Source organism: Gastrolobium bilobum, unplaced genomic scaffold, assembly GCF_033153095.1.
Source record: "Gastrolobium bilobum isolate Gb01-03AN ecotype WA unplaced genomic scaffold, APGP_CSIRO_Gbil_v1 utg889, whole genome shotgun sequence".
Classification (NCBI taxonomy): Eukaryota; Viridiplantae; Streptophyta; class Magnoliopsida; order Fabales; family Fabaceae; genus Gastrolobium; species Gastrolobium bilobum.
The window spans coordinates 204,895-225,627 of record NW_026898706.1 but is presented as its reverse complement, the minus strand read 5'-3'; the positions used below and the strand labels follow the sequence as shown (position 1 = coordinate 225,627).

At 31.4% G+C, this 20,733-nt stretch overlaps 1 protein-coding gene across 1 annotated transcript; it reads right to left on the bottom strand.

Moving 5' to 3' along the window:
* Positions 1–12,808: 12,808 nt before the first annotated feature.
* LOC133318513 (homeobox-leucine zipper protein MERISTEM L1-like) lies at positions 12,809–16,661 on the bottom strand. The gene is made up of 11 exons (XM_061520512.1): positions 16,450–16,661; positions 16,222–16,339; positions 15,845–16,033; positions 15,275–15,721; positions 15,053–15,154; positions 14,746–14,946; positions 14,441–14,615; positions 14,017–14,288; positions 13,573–13,668; positions 13,059–13,451; positions 12,809–12,919 (listed from the first exon to the last, which is right to left on the bottom strand). Exons 1-10 carry the CDS (start codon positions 16,659–16,661, stop codon positions 13,092–13,094), a joined length of 2,172 nt encoding a protein of 723 aa, XP_061376496.1. The 3' UTR covers positions 12,809–12,919; positions 13,059–13,091.
* Positions 16,662–20,733: the final 4,072 nt, after the last annotated feature.

The window sequence follows — 20,733 nt, the reverse complement described above, 5'->3', positions numbered from 1 at the left end:
CCCTCTTTCTTCAATTGCTGTCATTTTAGTTTTTTGCTGTCTCAAGGAATGAAAACAGAGGTGAAAAAAAGAAGGAAAATTGTTAATTACTTTCATTTTATTTGAAAAATTATTTCAGAAATTAAAAATAGTTTTGAGTTGATATGACGATGAGAGAATGTTTAATTTTTTTAATATTTATATATTTATTAATATTGAAGTTTTATGACGAAGTTCTTAAAGGTCTTAGGAAGATTGATTCCAGATGCCATTGCGTTCATGTATCGGGTCAAATTGTTGGATGAGATTTAACATGTCTGTTCCTTGTGTCAACGGAACTTCTGTTGTGCACTAAAACAAATTATTTGATTGAAGAGTCGGGTTGTCCTTATTAGTATAACGACATCAAGATCCAACCATTTAGCTAACTACTAGGTATAATAAGTAAGAAGCAAGGGTATCCATGCCAGCGTAAGAAAACTCCAGTTGACGGAGCATTTGTAATCGCTGCACTAATAAAAAGTTAAGGTAGACCAAGGCAAAGAAAATGAGTAAATGGAGTTCTTTTTTAGGCCATACGAGCTTTCTGTTCTGTTGCAGCACTGCAGAGTGGCATTGGGCATGCGGACTGTCCTTAAACGAGTCAGCTCTGGACCCAGTCCAGGGTAACCCCTTCTCTTGCTTGATGGGTATCATCCCATTTAGTTCTTGAGTGGGGTTAAGACTCATGAAACTAATATCTGATTAGGGAAATCAATTATCAATTTACTAACTGTCCAGATTTAATGTAATATTATTATATTTTTAATTAAAAACCTAAGTTATGAATTGCCAAATGTTATGTTTTTAGTGGAGCAACATAATACTCCTGATACATAATAATTGCATGCGGAATTTGATGTGAAATTTACTAAACTCACAATTCAGCGTATGTGCAAGTGTACAAGTACAACAGATGTACATACAACTCGTTCAAATAACATGATTTTTAAAAACATTTTAAGAAATCCTTTTATAAATACCTATTCTTTTGTTCAAATTTAAAAAAAAAGACATTTTGATATAATAGACATATTTATGTCCTTTCTTCCATCATGAATTTTTAAGAGTTGATTTTTGAAATATAAGCAATGATTCTTTTTTCGCTTAAATTATTCTTCCATCATGAATTTTTAAGAGTTGAGCGCAACAAACTTTTTTTTTTTTGGTAATCTGTAGGAGAAAAACAACCCCACAGAGACTAAAACAAGGAAATTCTACGCAAAGAGCAAACCTCAGAGAAATAAGCTAAATACAATAACCAAATCCTAGTGGGAGGGGACGGGAAGGAACTAAAACTATTAACTAATGGATGATCTAGAGGGTACTTTGACAGCCAATCCGCACATCTGTTGCTCTCTCTATAAGAGTGGATCAGCTGAACTTCCTAATCCTTCATTAACCATGCTCGAATACGAGTCACTAGACGGGACTCTCGAGTTGCTCCGCCATCTCTGGTGAGCATAGTGATAACAGACAATAGTTTGGTACATGATTAAATCTTAATCATGTCATCAAAACGAGATCGTCGCCGGGGCAAAAGGTTATTCCCTTTTTTTTGGAAACTGGCAAAAGGTCATTCCTGAAAACAATGAACGAAGCCAAAAATTGGTCTATGAAACAAAAGGATAGAATTTTCAGAGAAAAAAAGTCCGAATCTGGTGATCAACCAACGGAAAAAACATTTGTCCTTTATAAAGATTTAACGTTATAACATTATATCATTTTAGATTTTAATCGTTGATTTCTGTCAATCAACAGTTAGGATTTATTAGGTCAAATTTATTAATTAATTAACAATAAATTTGACTCAATAAATCTTAACCGTTGAGTGGAAAAAAAGGGGAGGGGGGTTGATTTAAATTTTTTTTCTGGAGATGTTTATTTTTATGAGGAGATGGATAAGATATACCGGCACAGTGCCGTCTTGACTTGAGATTGACGGAAAAAACAAAAAAAGGATAAATATTTTTTTCCTTGACCAAAAGAAAAAAAAAGTTAGAAGAAGTTTTTTTTTTCATAAAAAAACTGTTTTCCTATTTAAGAACTTCTTTCCCTTAAAAAAATATTTGATTCGACTTGTTCTTTTTAGAGAGAAAAAAAAAACTGTACCAAACTAGTACTAGCATCAGGATAAGGTGTACAAATATCAATAACTGATATATAAAATACATGTGTTACTAACTACCCCGCAGTAATGCAGTGGGGTCTTATAATTTGTAGATCCGAATTCTAGGGTAAAAAGGAAGGGGACAATCTCATATTGTACTAGACTTATTTCTTTTTTTATTAATGATAATTAAATTTTACTTATTTAATGTATATGAAGAGAGAGAGATAGATACACAATTTTTATATAACCAGGTCATGAGAAATTTTAATATAAAAAAATTTACTCTCATGTTATCTTATGTAATATGAAAAAAATATACTCAAAAAAATAAATAAAGCGAGAGGTAATAGAAACATGAAATCTGAATAAACATTAAACATGATTGTTGACACTCATAGGTCCGTGATAAACACCTACTTCTCTATGCTCCAATCCAAAATCATCTACGTCAACCCCAATGAGCATCATGTCCCTTTCTGGTATAAATTCATAGCAAATACCAGACCCAGAGCATTAGAGTCAAGTCCCCACCTGTTGCAAGCCCAATAAATGCCAACACATCCCATATGGGTTCAGTAACTCAAGGCATATTTTCAGGACCATGGCAGCGGCCCATGCGTCTTAAAAGCAAGCCCTACACATCTAAACTAAAGGATTATTTTTTGAATATTTAAATAGACTTGAATAGTTACCCTCACCAGTAGTTACAATTTAATTAATAAAGGAAAAAATTTATTTTGTGATTTTGTGATATATCATTTGACCACCTGTAGTTTTAACCTTATCACTTAGACTTGTCATTTAACTCTCGTAGTTTCAAACTCTCACTTAGACATCTTGTGGTTAGAAAACTTTTCACTTAGATCACTTGTGGTTACAAAAAAAAATATTTAAAATAAATGTTCTCTCTTTTTTATTTTATTTCCTCACGTAATGCATTTAGGGTTTAAAAAATAAAAAGTAAATTTTTAAAAAATTCACTTATTTTTAATATTATTTTATTTTACCTATTTTTTATCCGATTTCATTATAAAATTATCTAAAGAAAGTAAATATTTTATTTTGATAATACATATTTAATTTATGTTAAATAATATTTTTTTAATTTCAAATATATTTTAAAAAAATTAAGATAATTTATAAATTAATTTCAGAATAAAACCTTGAAATATTTTTTAAACTATAAATACTGATAAGTCCAAAACTTAAGCATAGGAGGTTAAATGATAAAAAACCTCAGCAAAGTGGATTTAACTGATAAGTTTAAAATCACGTGTGATCAAATGATAAATTACAAAACCACTAAATAAAATTTTCCCTTTAATAAAAGTAGTTAGGATTTCAGCATTTGTTTTGAATTAGGATAGTTATCTACTTATCGTAATTAGGATTTCACTATTTGTTTTAAATTGGGATAGTAATTTTCTGACGCTTTATTTAAGGATTTAAAAGCAATGAAAATGGGTAGCCGAAGAAATATTCCATGCACAGTCTCTTTCTTTTCTTCTTTTCTGAACGACGTCCTTCACCAATATTCACCACCCATGCAACAATAGCCTCTTTGTGACCATTATTGGACAATATGGGTGTGGTCCTAACTCTGCTCTCGCCATATGCACGATCTGTTTCCCTTGTCTCAGAGCTCAAATTAATGCTGCATCCAACTATTTAGTAAATAGCGGACCATGTCTCAATTATTACAGCACCTACAATTGCATGACACACTGGGATTGCAGACTCATACACCTTTGAAGCTTTCAGTTAACAGCTTTGAGCTACTTATGTATTGTATATCTAACGTTCTAAAAATGATCCAGGTCTTCAAACTAGTGAAGACTTTGATTTACGGTTTGCTAGTCTAATTCTAAGTAAACTGCATGTGATACATAGATACCTAGATAACTTTTAAGAAAAAAAAATTCTTGTGTCATGTGAGATAAAATTATCTCATACAATCAAAAATCATAAAACAATATGGTTTTGAGGTTTGAGAAAAAACATAGGGAGCATTTTAAGAATTTTATTTCTCTATTTTTTTTTGTGGACATATGAATTTTATTTCTCTTTTGCAAATTGTAATGTAAATCTTCCCATTTGTTTTTCAAACCTTAAAACAATATCATTTTGGGATTACAGGAAAACACTAAACGCTCTTTTTAATATTTTGTAATATATTAAGCAATAAATTTACACAAAATTATAATAAATTAGATTGTTAAATTTTTAATTAATATAAAAGAATGTATTAGATGTCTTGGAAGATTTAAAAACAAATAATAAGAATCTAAATAGTAACCATCAATCAATGCCACATGAAATAAAGCTAAGAAATGATAATTATTATATTGCTTAAAGTTTTTAAGTTCAACATTGGACAATAAATAAAGGAAAATGATTTTCTTATGTTAAAACAAGTTTCTTACACACATATATAGAGAAGAGAGGAGAGAGAATATAGGAGAGAGAAATTGTATAAACTAATTCCATTTCTTTATATCTAAATGTAAGAAAATTGTTTTTATCTTAGGTAAGATAAGAAAACAATTCCCTATAAATAAAATATTGAAGCATATAATATATTAAAAACTAAGAGGAGACTACGTGTACAAATCTCACCAAGAAAGTGAATGAAACATTTAAGGGGTGTGTTTTCGTTATGTTATAACCCTTTTCTATACACACAAACATAAAGAGGTGAAAGAAAAGAGTGGTGAAAAAAAATAAAAAAAGTGGGACCGATGTGTTTTTGTGTGTATATAAGAAAGTGATATTATTTTCTTACAACATAATATTTGTTTTTTCCCAACATATAAACATACAAAATATATAAAACTAAAAGAAGCTAAGACAAGTTATGTTATGCTTTAATCATATATAAGCCTTTGTAGTTTAGTATTAATTAAGCCTTTATTTGGTTTGAAAAAATAATTTTAATTAGTTGAGTTAAAAAATAATTTAAACCAATAAACAGTCAATTTTACCCATTTTGTCGGTTTAAATATTATTAAACTCGGCTCGATTATTGACTCGGTCGAGGTACTGAGTCATTGGATAACTGGTTCAACCAGTGGGTCACTGGTTCAACCGCATGATTCCGGTAAATATATATAAATCTATAATTTATATTAAAAATATTATAAATATACTTAAATACTTGTAAAAATATATGTCAATTTCAAATATTTTAATATGAAAATAATAAATTACACATCGTTGTCCAACAAAAGATTAATCAAACATATAATATTTGTAATACTAGTGTATCAGGTTCAGTAAACGACATCTCTAACTATAAATCAAATCAAAATTCTCTACATATTGCATAATCAAGATAATATTAGTGTTGTAGATATATAGTCTATGTAAGTTAATAAGCTACAAATCACTCAAATATTTCACAAGAAAACAAATCATTTGTGTTTGAGAGTAAAAAAAAAAGAAGACATTAATCTATGAAAATAAATTCCTTTTTTTTTATAGATCGGGCCGGGTCACCGATTTTTACAAAAACTGGCCAGATTGCACCGGGTCACACCGGTTCTGTAACATGGCCGGTCCAATATGAAAATCGGACCGGTTACGTGACCGGTTCACCGGTTTCTGAGTCGACCCGCCGGGTCGATCCGGTTTTTATAACAATGGTTTTATACTAATTGGATTATTTCCTTACCAATTTTTAACTAATTTTCGTATTTTGAGAACTAAATGAATCATACACGACATATTTCTCGGTTGGCTGGTTCACTTTTGTAATCTTAGATATATTGTCCATATATACTGTACAACATGAATTAGTTTACTAATAGATAAAATTTAACTGGGAGCTATTGCGAATAAATTTTGGACAAATTAAAAGAGTTTTTTTAATGTCACTTATATTCTAAAAAATCACAAATTTATATTGAAGCATTAAAAGTTTATAATAGTTTTTATTACCAAAAAAGTAATTTTAATGAATATTATAAGTGATACGGATATATCTTTTAATCTACCAGGACAACAAACTGAGCGCGTCGTACTTCTTGATCATACCTGTTTGCAGAAATACTCATTATTCTGGATCTAAAGAGTTCGTCCCTTTGGTTTTTTAACCTTTTACCGTCATATATAGATTTTTTAAAAATGTACTTTCACATAGTCATTAATCATTGAGATTCAATTATAGGAAGCTTCTGAATACCCAGGAAAAATCTAAGCAGATATGCGACTTCACACGTTCGTTCCGTCTTTCATTCCTACTATTTACGTTTTAGAATTCTTAATTTCTTATAATTCTCCCGTCGTTTGATTTGGAATTATTTTTATATTTATGTGAATTTTTTTTATCCGTCCGAAGTGTGGGACACGGAAAAACTAGCTCAAATAATAGGGATATCAAAAAATAAAATTCAACTGAACCGTATATCAAAAGATTTAACTTTACAGCCCCAAATTTTAGGACCAGCTGCAGTCAAATTATTAGCCTTCACGTGGTGTACCTCAGTCCTCAACCTTTCTCCACTTACATCTTTCACCGAATTAATCACATCCTTTTAAAAACAGTATAGCATATATATATATATATATATATATATATATATATAAGAAAAATATTTATCTTTTTAAATGACATAACTTATATCTTTTTACTTTCACAAAGAGGTAGGACTCACACCTTTATTTTTTTTGTCAACTCTCTCTCCTCCTTTATCTATCTTTTTCTCTCTCTTAAAATGACATAACTTTAAATCCTTTAAAATGACACACATTTTTTCCTATATATATATATATATATATATATATATATATATATATATATATATATATATAGGTAAAATCATTTCTGCAGCCGCTTTATGTACAGCAACGACATGTGTATAATTATGATTCCCCACAGTTAATGCCTTTATCCTTTGTATGGTTATGATTCCCCACATTTTATGCTTTCAAGTATATATATGACAAGTATTTGATTGTTGTACGTACAACAGCTGTATAATGCAAACCCCATATAAATAAATAAATATATATATATATATATATATATGCTTTAATGTTTCTATAGTGAATGTAGATAAATTATCTACATTCACTTCCAAAATGACGTCGTTTTAGGTTGAAAAATTTAAAATTTAAATAAAAAAGACTATTATATCCCTAAAATAAATTGTAACTACAAAAATATCTTAATTTTCGTCCCAAAACGACGTCGTTTTGGGTTCAATGTAGATAACTTATTTACATTGACTGCAGAAAAAATGAGCTTATATATATATATATATATATATATATATATATATATATATATATATATAGGAAAAAATATTGTAACAACCAAGTTGTGTTACTACCATGTTACTACCAATCAATCTCACCGTTAGATCGATTATGTTGATCCAACAGTTATATTTATTTCCATCTTTGTATGGTTATGATTCCCCGCATTTAATGCTTTCAAGCATATATATGACAAGTATTTGATTGCTGCACGTACAGCTGCTGCAGAAATGTAAACCCCTATATATATATATAAATATTTCTCAAATTACTTGAGATATATTTATCTCCAGTCAGTCCAAAACTACGTCATTTTATGTATTTATATTAATTGATTCACCTTTGAATGGTTATGATTCACATTTTCTTTTTCTTCCTTTATCACCGTTGATCCATCTTTGTACGGTTATAATTTAATAATCGGAGATAAAATTATCTCAAGCAACTTGAGAAATGATAAGCCCTATATATAAATATATATATGATTTTATAATTTAATTATAACTACTTTTATATGTTTTATTTAATACATACAGAAATCTTAATTTTATCACGTATATATGTGTATACATATATCGTATCATAAATTTTATCTCCTTCATTTATTTATTTACTTTTATTAGTTGAAGTCATACGATGACGTTAATTATTTATTTACTTTTTTTTTTTGGAAATACATCAGAAAATAAAAACAAAACTCCAAATTAACCAGGTCTGGGAACTGCTATTCCCCTCTGATCAGCATGGATCAGGCTATTACATCCCAAAGGAGCAATAAGAAAAATTTGCATATCCGTGGCATGAGCAATTCTCTGTTTTGCAAGCCAATCATCTACTTGATTTTCTTCTCTCAGAACATGCTAAACTCTAACCACCCAAGGCCAACTAAGGAGCTCCCTAATCTTCTGGACTAAATGAAATAACGGATGCCCTTCCTCACAATTCTGAAATAGTTGCAAAGCATATGTAGAGTCTCCTTCAACAGATGCTTTGTGCAAATAAGGGCCTTTTGGTGAGACGTATAAGGCATGATAGTATAAGCTTATACTATACGTTATGACATTTTCAGTTGTTTGGTGTGACCATCGTATAGTATAAGCTTATACAGCACAATTCTTTAATACATCAAAACGACGTATAACTTAATCCGGCCTAAGAGTGAGAGATAAGGCCTGATAAGAAATTGATGTATTAACATCGTTTACCAATGTAATTCTCAAAAATTAATGTATTATTTTAATATTAATCTATTAAAATAAAAATTATTTTTTCAATATATTAATTTTTAAAATATTGAATATTGTTTTTACAAAAATTAATTTATATTTTGGACACACTGATCAATAAATTTTTATAAAAATTAATATCATATGACATTTTTTGAAGAATTATATAAATTCTTTATTAAAAGATATTTTTAGTAAAAATATTTATTTTTATCATATATAGTATTATACAGTGCATTATCAAATACTAGATGATATTATCTTATACAATATATTATTTTATATAATACCGTGCCAAACGCTGGATAGTATTAAAATTCAATCAGATCTTATACAATCAGACCTTATACTATCAGGCCTTATCCTATACTATGCACCAAACATGCCCTAATTTTTTATTTCATTTAAAAGAGTAACTATACAAAACGGAGAAATTCTTCCTCATTTTGGATGAAAATTTTTCCTTTATGAAGAAGATGATAACAGTTAGTGTAGGTCTAGATAAACTTATGAGTTATCATCCTAGTAAGAGAAAAGTTCTTCCTTCCACTAAAAGAATGTAAAAGCTTTCAAAAAGTAATTGATATGTATAATATAATTATCAAATAGTTGGAAGTTCATTCAAAATGGTAATATAAGATAACTCATACCAGATAATCCAAATTCTTTCGAAATTAATGGATACTTTACAACATCAGATCTAAATATATATGGATATGATTGGCCAGGGTTAACTCGAGTGACAATATAAATCAAAATATGAATAGATTATAAAAAACAAAATTAAACAATTGTCCCACGCTTAATTTAAAATTAATTTTACATCTATATATACTAAAAAAAAGAAACCCGACTCATTCAAGAATTCCAAAAAATATATATATATATATATATATATATATATATATATATATATATATATAATGGACGTAACTGGAGTAACGTCGTAATCTTAGAAAAACCTAAAATGCCAAGCAAATTGTTATCAAAAAAAAAAAAAAAAATGCCAAGCAAATTAACCTTATCATCTTCTCTCTCTCTCTCTCTCTCTCTTGAATTTAATAAAAGCACATCAAACCAAAGGCGGGCTCTGCATTATGCAGCCATCATCACCTTGATATGTGGTTCCGTCCTCCACAGCAGAAGTATGAAAAGGTGAAGCAGAAGAAGTCCTAGAAGAACGAGAAAACCATATTAACTTTTGCCATTCCAAATCAACCACACGCTGTTAATTCTTTCCAACGGTACTCGAGGCCTTATCTTCCTCATGCTTATTGTCAACGTTCATCGTGATACTGATGAAGGAGCAGAAGGTACTATTCTTTTTTCTTTTCTGTTTTTCTCTTTTACCGTCAATTTTGAAATTAAGCAGCACAGTACAAGTGCCATAAAATATTGGCCACAAAACTTTATTTCACCAATGATTACTGAAGCTAACTAACTATGATTTGATCTGTACGTAACTGATTTAATCTTAACCATCATCACCTTGACGAATGCATTGATAATATATCTGATATCATTGTAAATTGTGACCGAGGGTGCATGCGGTGTAGCTGATCATGAATATATATATATATATATATATATATATATATATATATATATATATATATGGAGAAGCTCGCTTCCTTAGTGAAGAATGGGAACGGTGAGATATCGCAGCAACACTCATTGTTTCAATTCGGCGGTGTGCTATCTTTTGATCAACTCATATGAGGGTATGCCTCAAGGCATTAATTTTAGCCCGTGTCAAAAAACTCATTCAAATAATCAATTGGCTCTTCCATCAAAGTTTAGCTACACTCATTGACACCTTAGCTTCCCATATTTTTAAATATTTGGATCATCATATGTCAATCCACCATTAGCTCTCTTCCATCCATGGATTAAGTGAGCTTAGACATCATAATTAAACTCAAAATCTTAAGATATCAGGTGCACGAGTCCTTCTACTTATATGATGCTCACTTAGTCTATTTTTTAATCAGTGTGAGACTTCATCTCACCCACATTTGAATTCCTCTACAGTAGTGGTGCAACCCCCTCGGCTTATCTTTTTTGTTGACATTTTCACTGTCTACACAATTTTCGATTATTGGAAATTAACCACAATTAAACGTATTTTTTCATATATAAAACATATGACAAATTAATTCCAAGGCTAGTCAAAAGGGAACATCACAAATGTGTTATTCATTCATGATCTCCATTTGTGAAACTTGCTAGCTCCCGGAATTATCAACTTACTTCTTATGCTTTTCATTTTGTTGAAAAATTATCTCTTTTTTTTTTTTTTTGAGTATTATCAATTGGTTCATGAATACTCACTATAATTTAATTTAAGCCGGGTAGGATTATATGAGCCGTAAAACTCTTCCTAATAAGTTTTAACACAAATATATTTTCCAGAGACTCAAACTCGAAATTACTAACTTAAAACAATTCCCTACTGATTGATCTGTATGCTCGGTGGTCTGAAAAACTATCTCTAGAACCTTGTGGTGCAGGCTTTGAATTTCTTTCACTCTTTTGTTAGTTAGAATATGATCTAAGTTTAGCGGAGTTGGGATTAAATCCATATACCACCTTGAATGAACTTTTACTCGTAGTTTTGCTTTGAGATGGAGTGTAGGCAAATTCTGCTTGTGGCCGTTTAAGATCTCCTTGTCTAATTTTCCCTTCACTAGTGACCTTTATAAATTACACAAGCTTCGATTAATTACAACTTCAGTTTTTGCCCATCAGTTTGGGAGTGAGACGAGGCACTGAATTTAATTAAGGATAGCTATAAGCTTCTTGACTTCTTCGATAGAGTTCTCACCAAAGAAGACTCATAAGTTTGGTATCAAGATTGGATGTGATGGTCTTTGGAATGCCATGAGATTTGACAATCTCTTCAAAACAAAGATCAGCCACGTGAGATGCATCCAAAGTCTTAAGACAAAGAACAAAATGCGCAATTTTAGAGATCCACTATGATCATAATTGAATTTTTTAAAATTCAAAAGAAATTTAAAATTTAATTATGAAATGAGGAAAAAATTTAAACAATGATAGAAAAGTACTTGTTTTCTTCTTCTTTCACTTCTTTACTTTCTCACACATTTCCTTTCCCTATATGAATATTGGTTTTGCTGATTGAATAAGTTTCCATCAAAAGCCATTCCTCCCGGAACATTAATTGGAAAGGCAAATCAAAGGACCAATATGTTTCGGACCGCATCCTTTTTGTACTATTTCCAATATTTGATCTGAGCTTTCTCTGCAGTGCAGGGCACTGCATCTATTCCACTATAGCAATTCCGGGGTTATATCTAGTCGCAGAATAGCCATCCACGTAACATTTAATCTACTGCTGCTGTGGATAGATCGACCCACTTGATTGATTCCTGCAATATTATCCGTACGTTCCCTAAACAACTAGCTTATTCGATCAACCACATAGACCAGCAAGTGAAACTAAAGATTAGTTTCCAATCTAACATGTCGTCACTTTTTGAGATTGAAACACTTATAATTTTCCATATTTCTTCTGTTTGTCATCTTTGGAAATAAAATAAGTATTTCCGAATTTTTACCTAACCTAACAAATTAAGCGTTTGATAAATGGGTAAAAAATCATTGGGGCAAGTGGCAGAAGTTACATTAACTTTTGCCATATCTTTAGGTGCTGAATCCCTTTCTTGCATTGGTAGGCCACACCTCTTAAATAAACACCACCCAACTTAAGGGCCCGCTAATTGCATCTTATTTGTTATTGCATTGATTGGTTTCACCTGCCCATTCTCATTGAATTCTGATCAAGTTATCTTTGAAAAGTTCCAATTACAATGGTACAAAATTTTAGTTTAATAAAGTACAAATTTAGTTGAGGTCGCTCGAACTCATCACAAAAAGCTATTAGTGCAGTTGTGGTTGTAACAAAGGAGAAGAAATTTACTCAAGTCTACGATATAACAAGAAAATTCAACATTAGAAAACACTTGAAGAAAGTTTTGTCAAGTCTACAACACAACAAATAAAAGGTCTACGCAAAAATTAAGACAGAAGGTGAAATTCGAAGTTATTTAAAGTTATATATATATATATATAAAGGTCTGATGGAACTACTCTCGTCGTCATTAGGGAAAGTCAATGCCCGAACCTACGATCCTGACATAAGTTTCTGGCTTCTTCAGTGCCTAACAAGTTCTAACATTGAAAGGATACTCTAAGGTGCGTTCATTGACTTGTTCTCCTTGATCTTAACACTTAAGTATGCTCCACCTTCCCAGCTTGTCATCTTTCTCTGCCTTTCTTCTAACTGCAACACAGAAAAATAATACATAAATTAATTTCAGCATAAAACATATGTCAAACTTGAAGCGAATGAACAGCACTCTTAAACTGCCAATGTAAATTAATTAATTTCATTAGGTATATAAAGTGATCAATTAACTTACTATTGGAGGACTCTGCAATTAGCTTCTGTTCTGTCACCCATCACTCACTGCAGCTTTGATTTTTTCTATTGTGCACTTAATGAGACTGTTAACTGTAGTGACAGAACCAATGGAGAGTTTTGCCGTTGGAACTGAATCCACCAATATCTGAAAAGCAACAGTCAGAAGACACCCTCCGGTTCCAACCTCAACTATGGGCCCTCCATTCAGCCCAGGCCCATCTGGAAGAATGGCAAAACCCGATGGAAGCAGGGCCACGTAATCTGGATCACCCCCATTCAACACTACGTTCATAGCAATTATGTCAACAGGAGCATAAACCACGTATGAGCCTGTTGAATCAGTGCAACTCTCTTGAAGTATAAGCATATTGCTTTGGCTGGAATTTGTACTCTACAATTGACATTCACCAAAAGGTATGTTAGGTTATTTTATTAATTAATGAGATGCGTACAATCTATGATGCTAAACCAATTGACATACACCTTTGTAGCATGCTTAATCAAAAACTTACATTGACACGAAGTAAAGAGACACAGTTACCAGGATCACGACCATTTGCTATGTGTGCCATTTCTTGAACTTGACCCCCATTGGAGAGAATATCCCACTGTTAATTCATCAAAATAGTTTGTTAGTTTGAAGGATGAACAATAGCTACCAAGCTTCCATCCAATGCCAAAAATCAAGCATTATTATGAGCAAGCAATTATTGTTGGGTCATTCCATTTGCAAAGAATTAGTATATGGAAACTTAATATTATTAGATTTCTTGTCCAAGAAACATGAGGTGAAAATTTATCAAAGCCAGAATTGCTAATAATAACAATAATAATAATAAGGATAACCCTTCCTCTCTCTCTCTTAATGTAAAATACTCTCTACTATTTCTACGAAAGTTTTAGTGAAAATACTAGATTCCACATAGGTTTGTCAACGTAATCTTATTTATACATACCTGACTTCTTGAGTTTTCATTTCGAAGAAAATCAAAAACCCTCTTTGGAGGAACTGGAAGCCAGAAAGAAGTTGCAGCACTGAGAACTATACCGGGAGGTCTCCCCGGATCATCCAAACACTTTCTGGTCATAACCCTTACATCATCACAATTAGGTCGCGATAGTGCTGTCCAAGTATGTGCCGTAGAAGCACCAACACCATTACTAAAGCTTATTATCATTCTCTCTGCCAGCTTCAGCATACTTTTCCTTCCCTCAGCACTGGTTATCACTGTCGTATATATAGTTAGTTATGCAATTGAGTCTAAGGCTTTATATATATATATATATATATAACTTTTTTAACACGATCTTAAAAATGAATGGAACAAAATACTAAAAAATAAAAATAAAAATAAAAATGAAGAGAGAGATGTCATATACCACAACGGTCCCCCGGTGGTATGTTGGTGGCCATTGTACTAGCAAGACGTTCGCATTGTCTATCTAATGAAGCCACCCATCGTTTAGCTCCAAATGCAAGGCAAGAATTAACTAGAAGTTTATAATGATTATGCACCATGCTATCATCCACTTCTACATGTTCAACCCATGTAACCTGAAGAATAAAAATTAATTTGGTTTCAAAAATTATTTAATTTAATTAGTTTCTATTTTCTCGGCAACAATTAATGTGGATTTATATATATATATATATATCAATGTACAAGTTTAATTTGAAATGACACCTTTGAGTAACCATTTGGCAATTCTTGAATTAAACAACCAGAAGGGCGTCTTCGGCTTCTTAAGATTGTACTTGGTCGCAGATTATCCAAGGAAACATCAACCACCGCCCATGACCCATCTGGGTGCTGCTTACAGTATCTTACAAAATAGTTGTCACGAGTTGGAACAAGTGGCGAAGGGACCATGAACTCAGCTGACATCTGAAATAACATGTTTTAATTGTTAGATATGAAAATGCAATTTTCTCTTGTCTAAATTCAATTCTAACAAATTTGAGTACAAAAAAAGGAGAAAAAATTTGCGTACCACTTGCAAGGCTCCATTGTAGTTTCCTGCCACTCCAGTTGACAGAACTTCGAGTGTCATTGCTCTTGAAACAATACCGCAAAACACAGTTGCCCATTGATTCTGAAAATTAATTAATATATACATCAAAGTCACTCAACCATAGAGGTTAATTAATTAATTAATTAATATTATTGCGAGGTTAATATATATATGTTGGGAACAAATTAAAATATTACTCACCACATCCATAAGGATCTCAATGAGGTTAATATGATTCATGATAACCACCACGGATTCCCTTGAAGCTTCTGATTTATACCCAATGGGTTTTGGACCTATTCCCCTAGGGAAATTCATCAAGTATTGATCTTCATTTAGAATCTCACTACAGTGGTTGGCAGGGACCCATAAAGGGTCTCCAGCCAGAGCCAACCTTGTTAGTTCCTCCATTGCTGCAACAGCAAGCTCCACAATCATGGGTTTGTCAGAATCAGAAGGAACTGGGAGTGACCTAAGAGAGTCATTGCCTCCATACATTTCCCCTACCATGCCTGACTGTGCTCCATAGTTACCAACTCCTATATCAAGAGAGCGAGAAGCCATGTGATTATGTGATGACATGTTAGAGTAAGAAGACCCAGGTTTTCCGCCATATTTTGCTCCCATTCCTGACGTCAACCTTTCAATCTGAGGTATTAAAAAAATAAATAAATAAATAAATAAAGAGAGAGAGAAGTTAGTTCAACCAAGAAGAAAAGGAAAGACAAAAATTATTATAATTAAAAAAAAAAAGCGATCTTTTAAGGATACCTCTTCTCTTAATCGATTATTCTCAATCCTCAAGTGTTGCTCGTCAAATGACATCTCCCCAAGAGCGGCAGGGTTTCCACAGTTAGGGCATGTAGCGTTACTTAGTGCCTCTTTGAACCTATTGTTCTCAGCTCGAAGTTTTTCATTCTCATTCCTCAACATATTATTCTCATGGCGTTCTTGTTGTGTCTGTATACACATGACCAAATAAATGTTACATAATGGTGCAATTTATATTTTATTTAAGACAATTAAGCTATAAGTATAATTAAATATTTCTTTAATTATAAAAAAATGTTAACAATTATAAGTACATTAAAATCCAATGTAACTATTAATATTGTGGAACGTTCTAGAGGCCAGGCTTTGTCCTTTACCTTAACTTGGGTTCGCTTGTTTTGGAACCAAAACTTGATTTGCAAAGGCTCTAACCCGAGTTCAAGGCCTAGTGCTTTTCTTTGCTTGTCATCTGGGTGAGGGCACTCCTTGAAGAAACTGATAAGAGCAGAGTTCAAAAAATTAATGCCATGTAAGCAAACTAAACAAGGGAAGATATTAATTTTATTAAGATAAAAAGGGGGGTGCATTAGAACAGTGACACTTACGATTCCATCTCTTGTATTTGGTGCTGTGTGTGGCGATGATAGCGCTTCTTTTTGGGTGGTTTGTTCGGATCTTGGTCGTCACCGGAAGGAGGAGCTTCCATGATGTCGTTTCCGGGTGTAATCTCGAAATCATCACTCTCTGAGGAAGTCTTGTGAGATGATGACATATCAAGCAAGTGTTGTTGAGAATCAAACACGTTTGGGTTAAACATTGCAGCAAATCCTTGTCTTTCAGAAGCCACGGTCTAGCAATTCTACAATCTGCCAAAAAAGGAAGTCAAAAACACTCTACATACATGCATGTCTGGAACTGAAACAAATGTGCAGAAGCATAGGGGGAAAATGATTTTATTTACTTTTAACAATAAAAAATAGAAAAAATTTAAGAATGCCTACGTGGTTTACTCCATAATCATCTATGCCTATTTTTTTTTATCACATACTTTGAAAAAGGGTATATTTTTTTATCACATATATCCTTGTGATTTTTTATATTTTACAAATCACAAAGACATATGTGATAAAAAAATCACAAGAACATAGTTAGATTCTGAAAAAATTTGAACTTTTCTCTAAAAAATAAATAGTGGTTTAGCTGCCAAGAGGGCACTCATTTGAAAAGCTTTTAATTTATTTTACAAAATTGAAATAAAAAATATCCCTTTTATTAGTATCAATTGAATCCTTGATGACAACAGTTACAATTGATGGGTGTTCTCTCAAGCAAAAATTCATATGTAGGAAAAAGAAAAAAGTTCCATATAATGCTGTAGAACTAGCTAGATTCTCTCCCCATATCTATTAATAATTTTTTTTTGGTAGGCTATTAATATTTCTTTTATATATAGTATGAGAATGTTAAAGTTTCTTTCCATTCAAATTTCTGTTGTAGTCTTGCAAGCTTCAATCTGCGTAGAATAATGTACTTAATTTATTTTAATTTTGGAGAAAAAGAGTAAGAAATTAAAGAAAGGAAGAACACACCTGATTTTGATCAACCTTGATGATGCATTTCTTTTGCGGCCACCACTCAAACCCTAAACTGATCAAACCATCTTCTTCTTCCAGTAGTAAAAGTTTTGTACTCTCTTTCTCCACTTTATAACTCTTTGAGTCTTGACTTTTAGGCTTGGTTTTTAATTTGGCTCTGAAATTGAAGTGAGAGTGTCGCTTGCGGAGAGAGTTGGTTTCAAAATCCACTATATCATCACACAGGACAATGAGCAAATTAAGTTAATAAGGTTCTTATAAGGCTGCAAGAGGGGACAAATGACTTTTGGTGGTCTTAAACTTAAAACTCTTACGTTCAAATAATAATAATATATATATTTTTATAAAGCAGAATTCAGAAAAAGACAAAATAGAAAAAATGTTGACGTAGTGTGAAACGTTGATTTTCTTGCTTGAAGTAAGAGAAAGAGAATTGTAACGCTCTGGGTGAGCGAGATCAAGGAGAGTGAACTCAACCCTTGACCCTTCATCTCTCTTACGCTCACTGCAAGTAACTGAAACCGGGATTTAATATATGCATGTGAAAGCTGAAATAGCCGTTAGAAAAAAAACAAAACAAAACAAAAAGCATAGAAAAGATCACTTGTGGGTTGAAGAAGGATGAACCTGAGGGATGATGACGGATGAAACGGTTGTGGGTCACTGGGGAGAAAGTTGCGTTTGTGAATCAGGAAACTGGAGGAGTTGTTCTGGGACAGTGTTGATTGAGACCTGCACTAGTGTTATAATAATAAGGTCTAAGAGGAGGAACCAAGTGGTGGGGCAAAGAGAAAAAGAAAAAGAAACTAGAATAAAAAGGAGATAAAATAAAATGAATAAAGAAAGTTTTTGGAGATGGTGAGATGAGGGAGAAGAGAGAAGAACAGGTGTAGAGGATGTGGCAGTGTGGAGTTATTGCAGAGCGTATTGAGCGGGTGTAATAGCATTTATGGAGGGACTATTGGTATAAATGCTGTATAGAGAAAGAAAAATAAAAGAAAAAGGAAAGAGAGAGAGAGAATGTCATATCGTATTTTAAATTTCATCTGTGTGGTATGGTGAAGTGAATCTTTTTTTTTCTTTTTTTTTGGTGAAGTGAATCTTTGCTTATTTACTCATCTGTCTCAACCTTCTATGCTTACACTGCCTGTGCATTGCAAATTAATTGCCTGGGGAGTTTGCTTACAGGGGTGTTTTTGTTTAGAATAAATTATTCTAACTCAAAATGTTTACAAATTATTCTAAGTCAAAATATTATAATCTAAACTCATTAAATTCAATAACAAATAAATTTTTTCTTGTAATTTTATAAACATTTTTTTTTTACATTTGTTTGATATTGTTCCTTCCTAGTACTATTTTGCTTCCCAGATCAAAGTGAAATAAAACGAGAGATATGCATGTATAATGATTGTTTGACATGTCACGGGATATAAGGTTTTGTGTTGTGACTCCTATAATTGTATATTTCGAGTAGTATATATTTATAATATTAAAAAAAAAAATTTCTCTATTCAGAAATTTTTTGTTGGTTGACGTAAAGAGAGAAAAAAATCAATTTTATTGGATTTTAATAAATTATAACTATTAGATTCTCGGGAATCAATATTTAAAATTTGGTGTAAGATTTATATTCTTATACCGGTGTAAGTTGATCTTACCCATATATATCAAAATGATTTGTAATATGGCTACACCAAAGGATTGATGCAGTCACACACTTTAATTATGTCTTACCGGTAAGACATAGTTATAATATTAAAGTTATTTTTTCTCTCTCATACGTCAGTTGACAAGTCTTTGAAAAGTTACTGAGAAGAGAGAAAAAAAAAATATTTTTAATATTATAATCATGTCTTACCAATAAGACATAGTTAAATTTATGAAGAGTGAAAAAAAAAACTTTAATATTATAACTATGTTTTATCGATAAGACATAGTTAAAGTGTGTGACTGCACCAATCCTTAGGTGCAGTTAGTGTTCATTCATCCACTTTATATATATATATATATATATATATATATATATATATATATATATATATATATATATATATATGGGGAGGGATCTTTTGACTCTAGAGTAAGACTTACAACTCTTACTCCTCATCTCAACCGTTGATTTCTGTCAATCTAACGGTTATCTATACCAATTAATTAATTATTAAATTCAAATAAATAATAACAGTTAGATGGACAGAAATCAACGGTTGAGATGAAGAGTAAGAGTTGTAAGTCTTACTCTAGAGTCAAAAGATCTCTCCCCTATATATATATATATATATATATATATATATATATATATATATATATAGGATCCTTTGACATTGGTGTCAAATTTAAAGTTTGACACCTCATCTGAGAGTCGTTAGATATAAAAAGATCAATGGTGTCACATGCTTACAAATTAGAGTCGTTGATCTTTTTTGATCTAACGGCTCTCAGATGAGGTGTCAAACTTTAAATTTGACACTAGTGTCAAAGGATCATGCCTCTATATATATATATATAAAAGGAGGAATCTTTTGACTCTAGAGAAAGAGTTAGAAGTCTTACTTCTCGTCTCAATCGTTAATTTTTGTCCATATAAAGATTATAGTTTATTTAAAACTAATAGTTAATTAATTGATATAACTCAATAAACTATAACCGTTAGATAGATAGAAATCGACGGTTAAAATAGAAAATAAAACAACTAAATCTTACACTAGAGTCAAAATATATATCCTCTATATATATGTGTGTGAAAATAATTACATTCAATTAATTAGTAGATTGTGAAACGCAAACTGCATAGTACAGTGTCCCATATATTCTTTCTGTTGAATTATCTTGTTTTGCCATTTTTTTTCAATTAGGATTGTGCTGGTGGGTGACGACAACCCAGTATTTATTATGTTCTTCAGAAAGTATTTAATAACTTTATAAAAGAAAAGAAACGAAATTAAAAAGCCAAAGGAATTATACCTCAAGAAAAAGGAGAAGGAAAATCTTTTAAACATTAGTAAACACAAGGAGTTTTGGGAGAAAAAAAAAACAAAGTATATTCCAATTTTACACTTGTCTTTTATGGGGGGAAAATAAAAGAGAGATATAAAGAGCATGTTTGTTTTACTTTTTACCATAAAATATAGGCATAGAAAGAAAGCACAAAAACCAAGTTTACACAATACATATGAGTAACTTTTAATTTGAGGAAAAAAAAGTAACAAGCAGCTTAATTATTCTAAAATTATTATACTCACATTTAAATTTGCACGTTTTTCTTAGAGCACTTACTTTAATATAAAAAAG

Excerpts from the sequence above, each read along its gene's own strand:
- LOC133318513 (XM_061520512.1), bottom strand. The coding sequence starts at position 16,661 with ATGTTTAACCCAAACGTGTTTGATTCTCAACAACACTTGCTTGATATG. Across the intron at positions 15,155-15,274 it reads TTGAGATCCTTATGGATGTG|AATCAATGGGCAACTGTGTT; the intron begins GTGAGTAATATT and ends ATTAATTTTCAG. Across the intron at positions 14,616-14,745 it reads TGCCAAATGGTTACTCAAAG|GTTACATGGGTTGAACATGT; the intron begins GTGTCATTTCAA and ends TTTATTCTTCAG.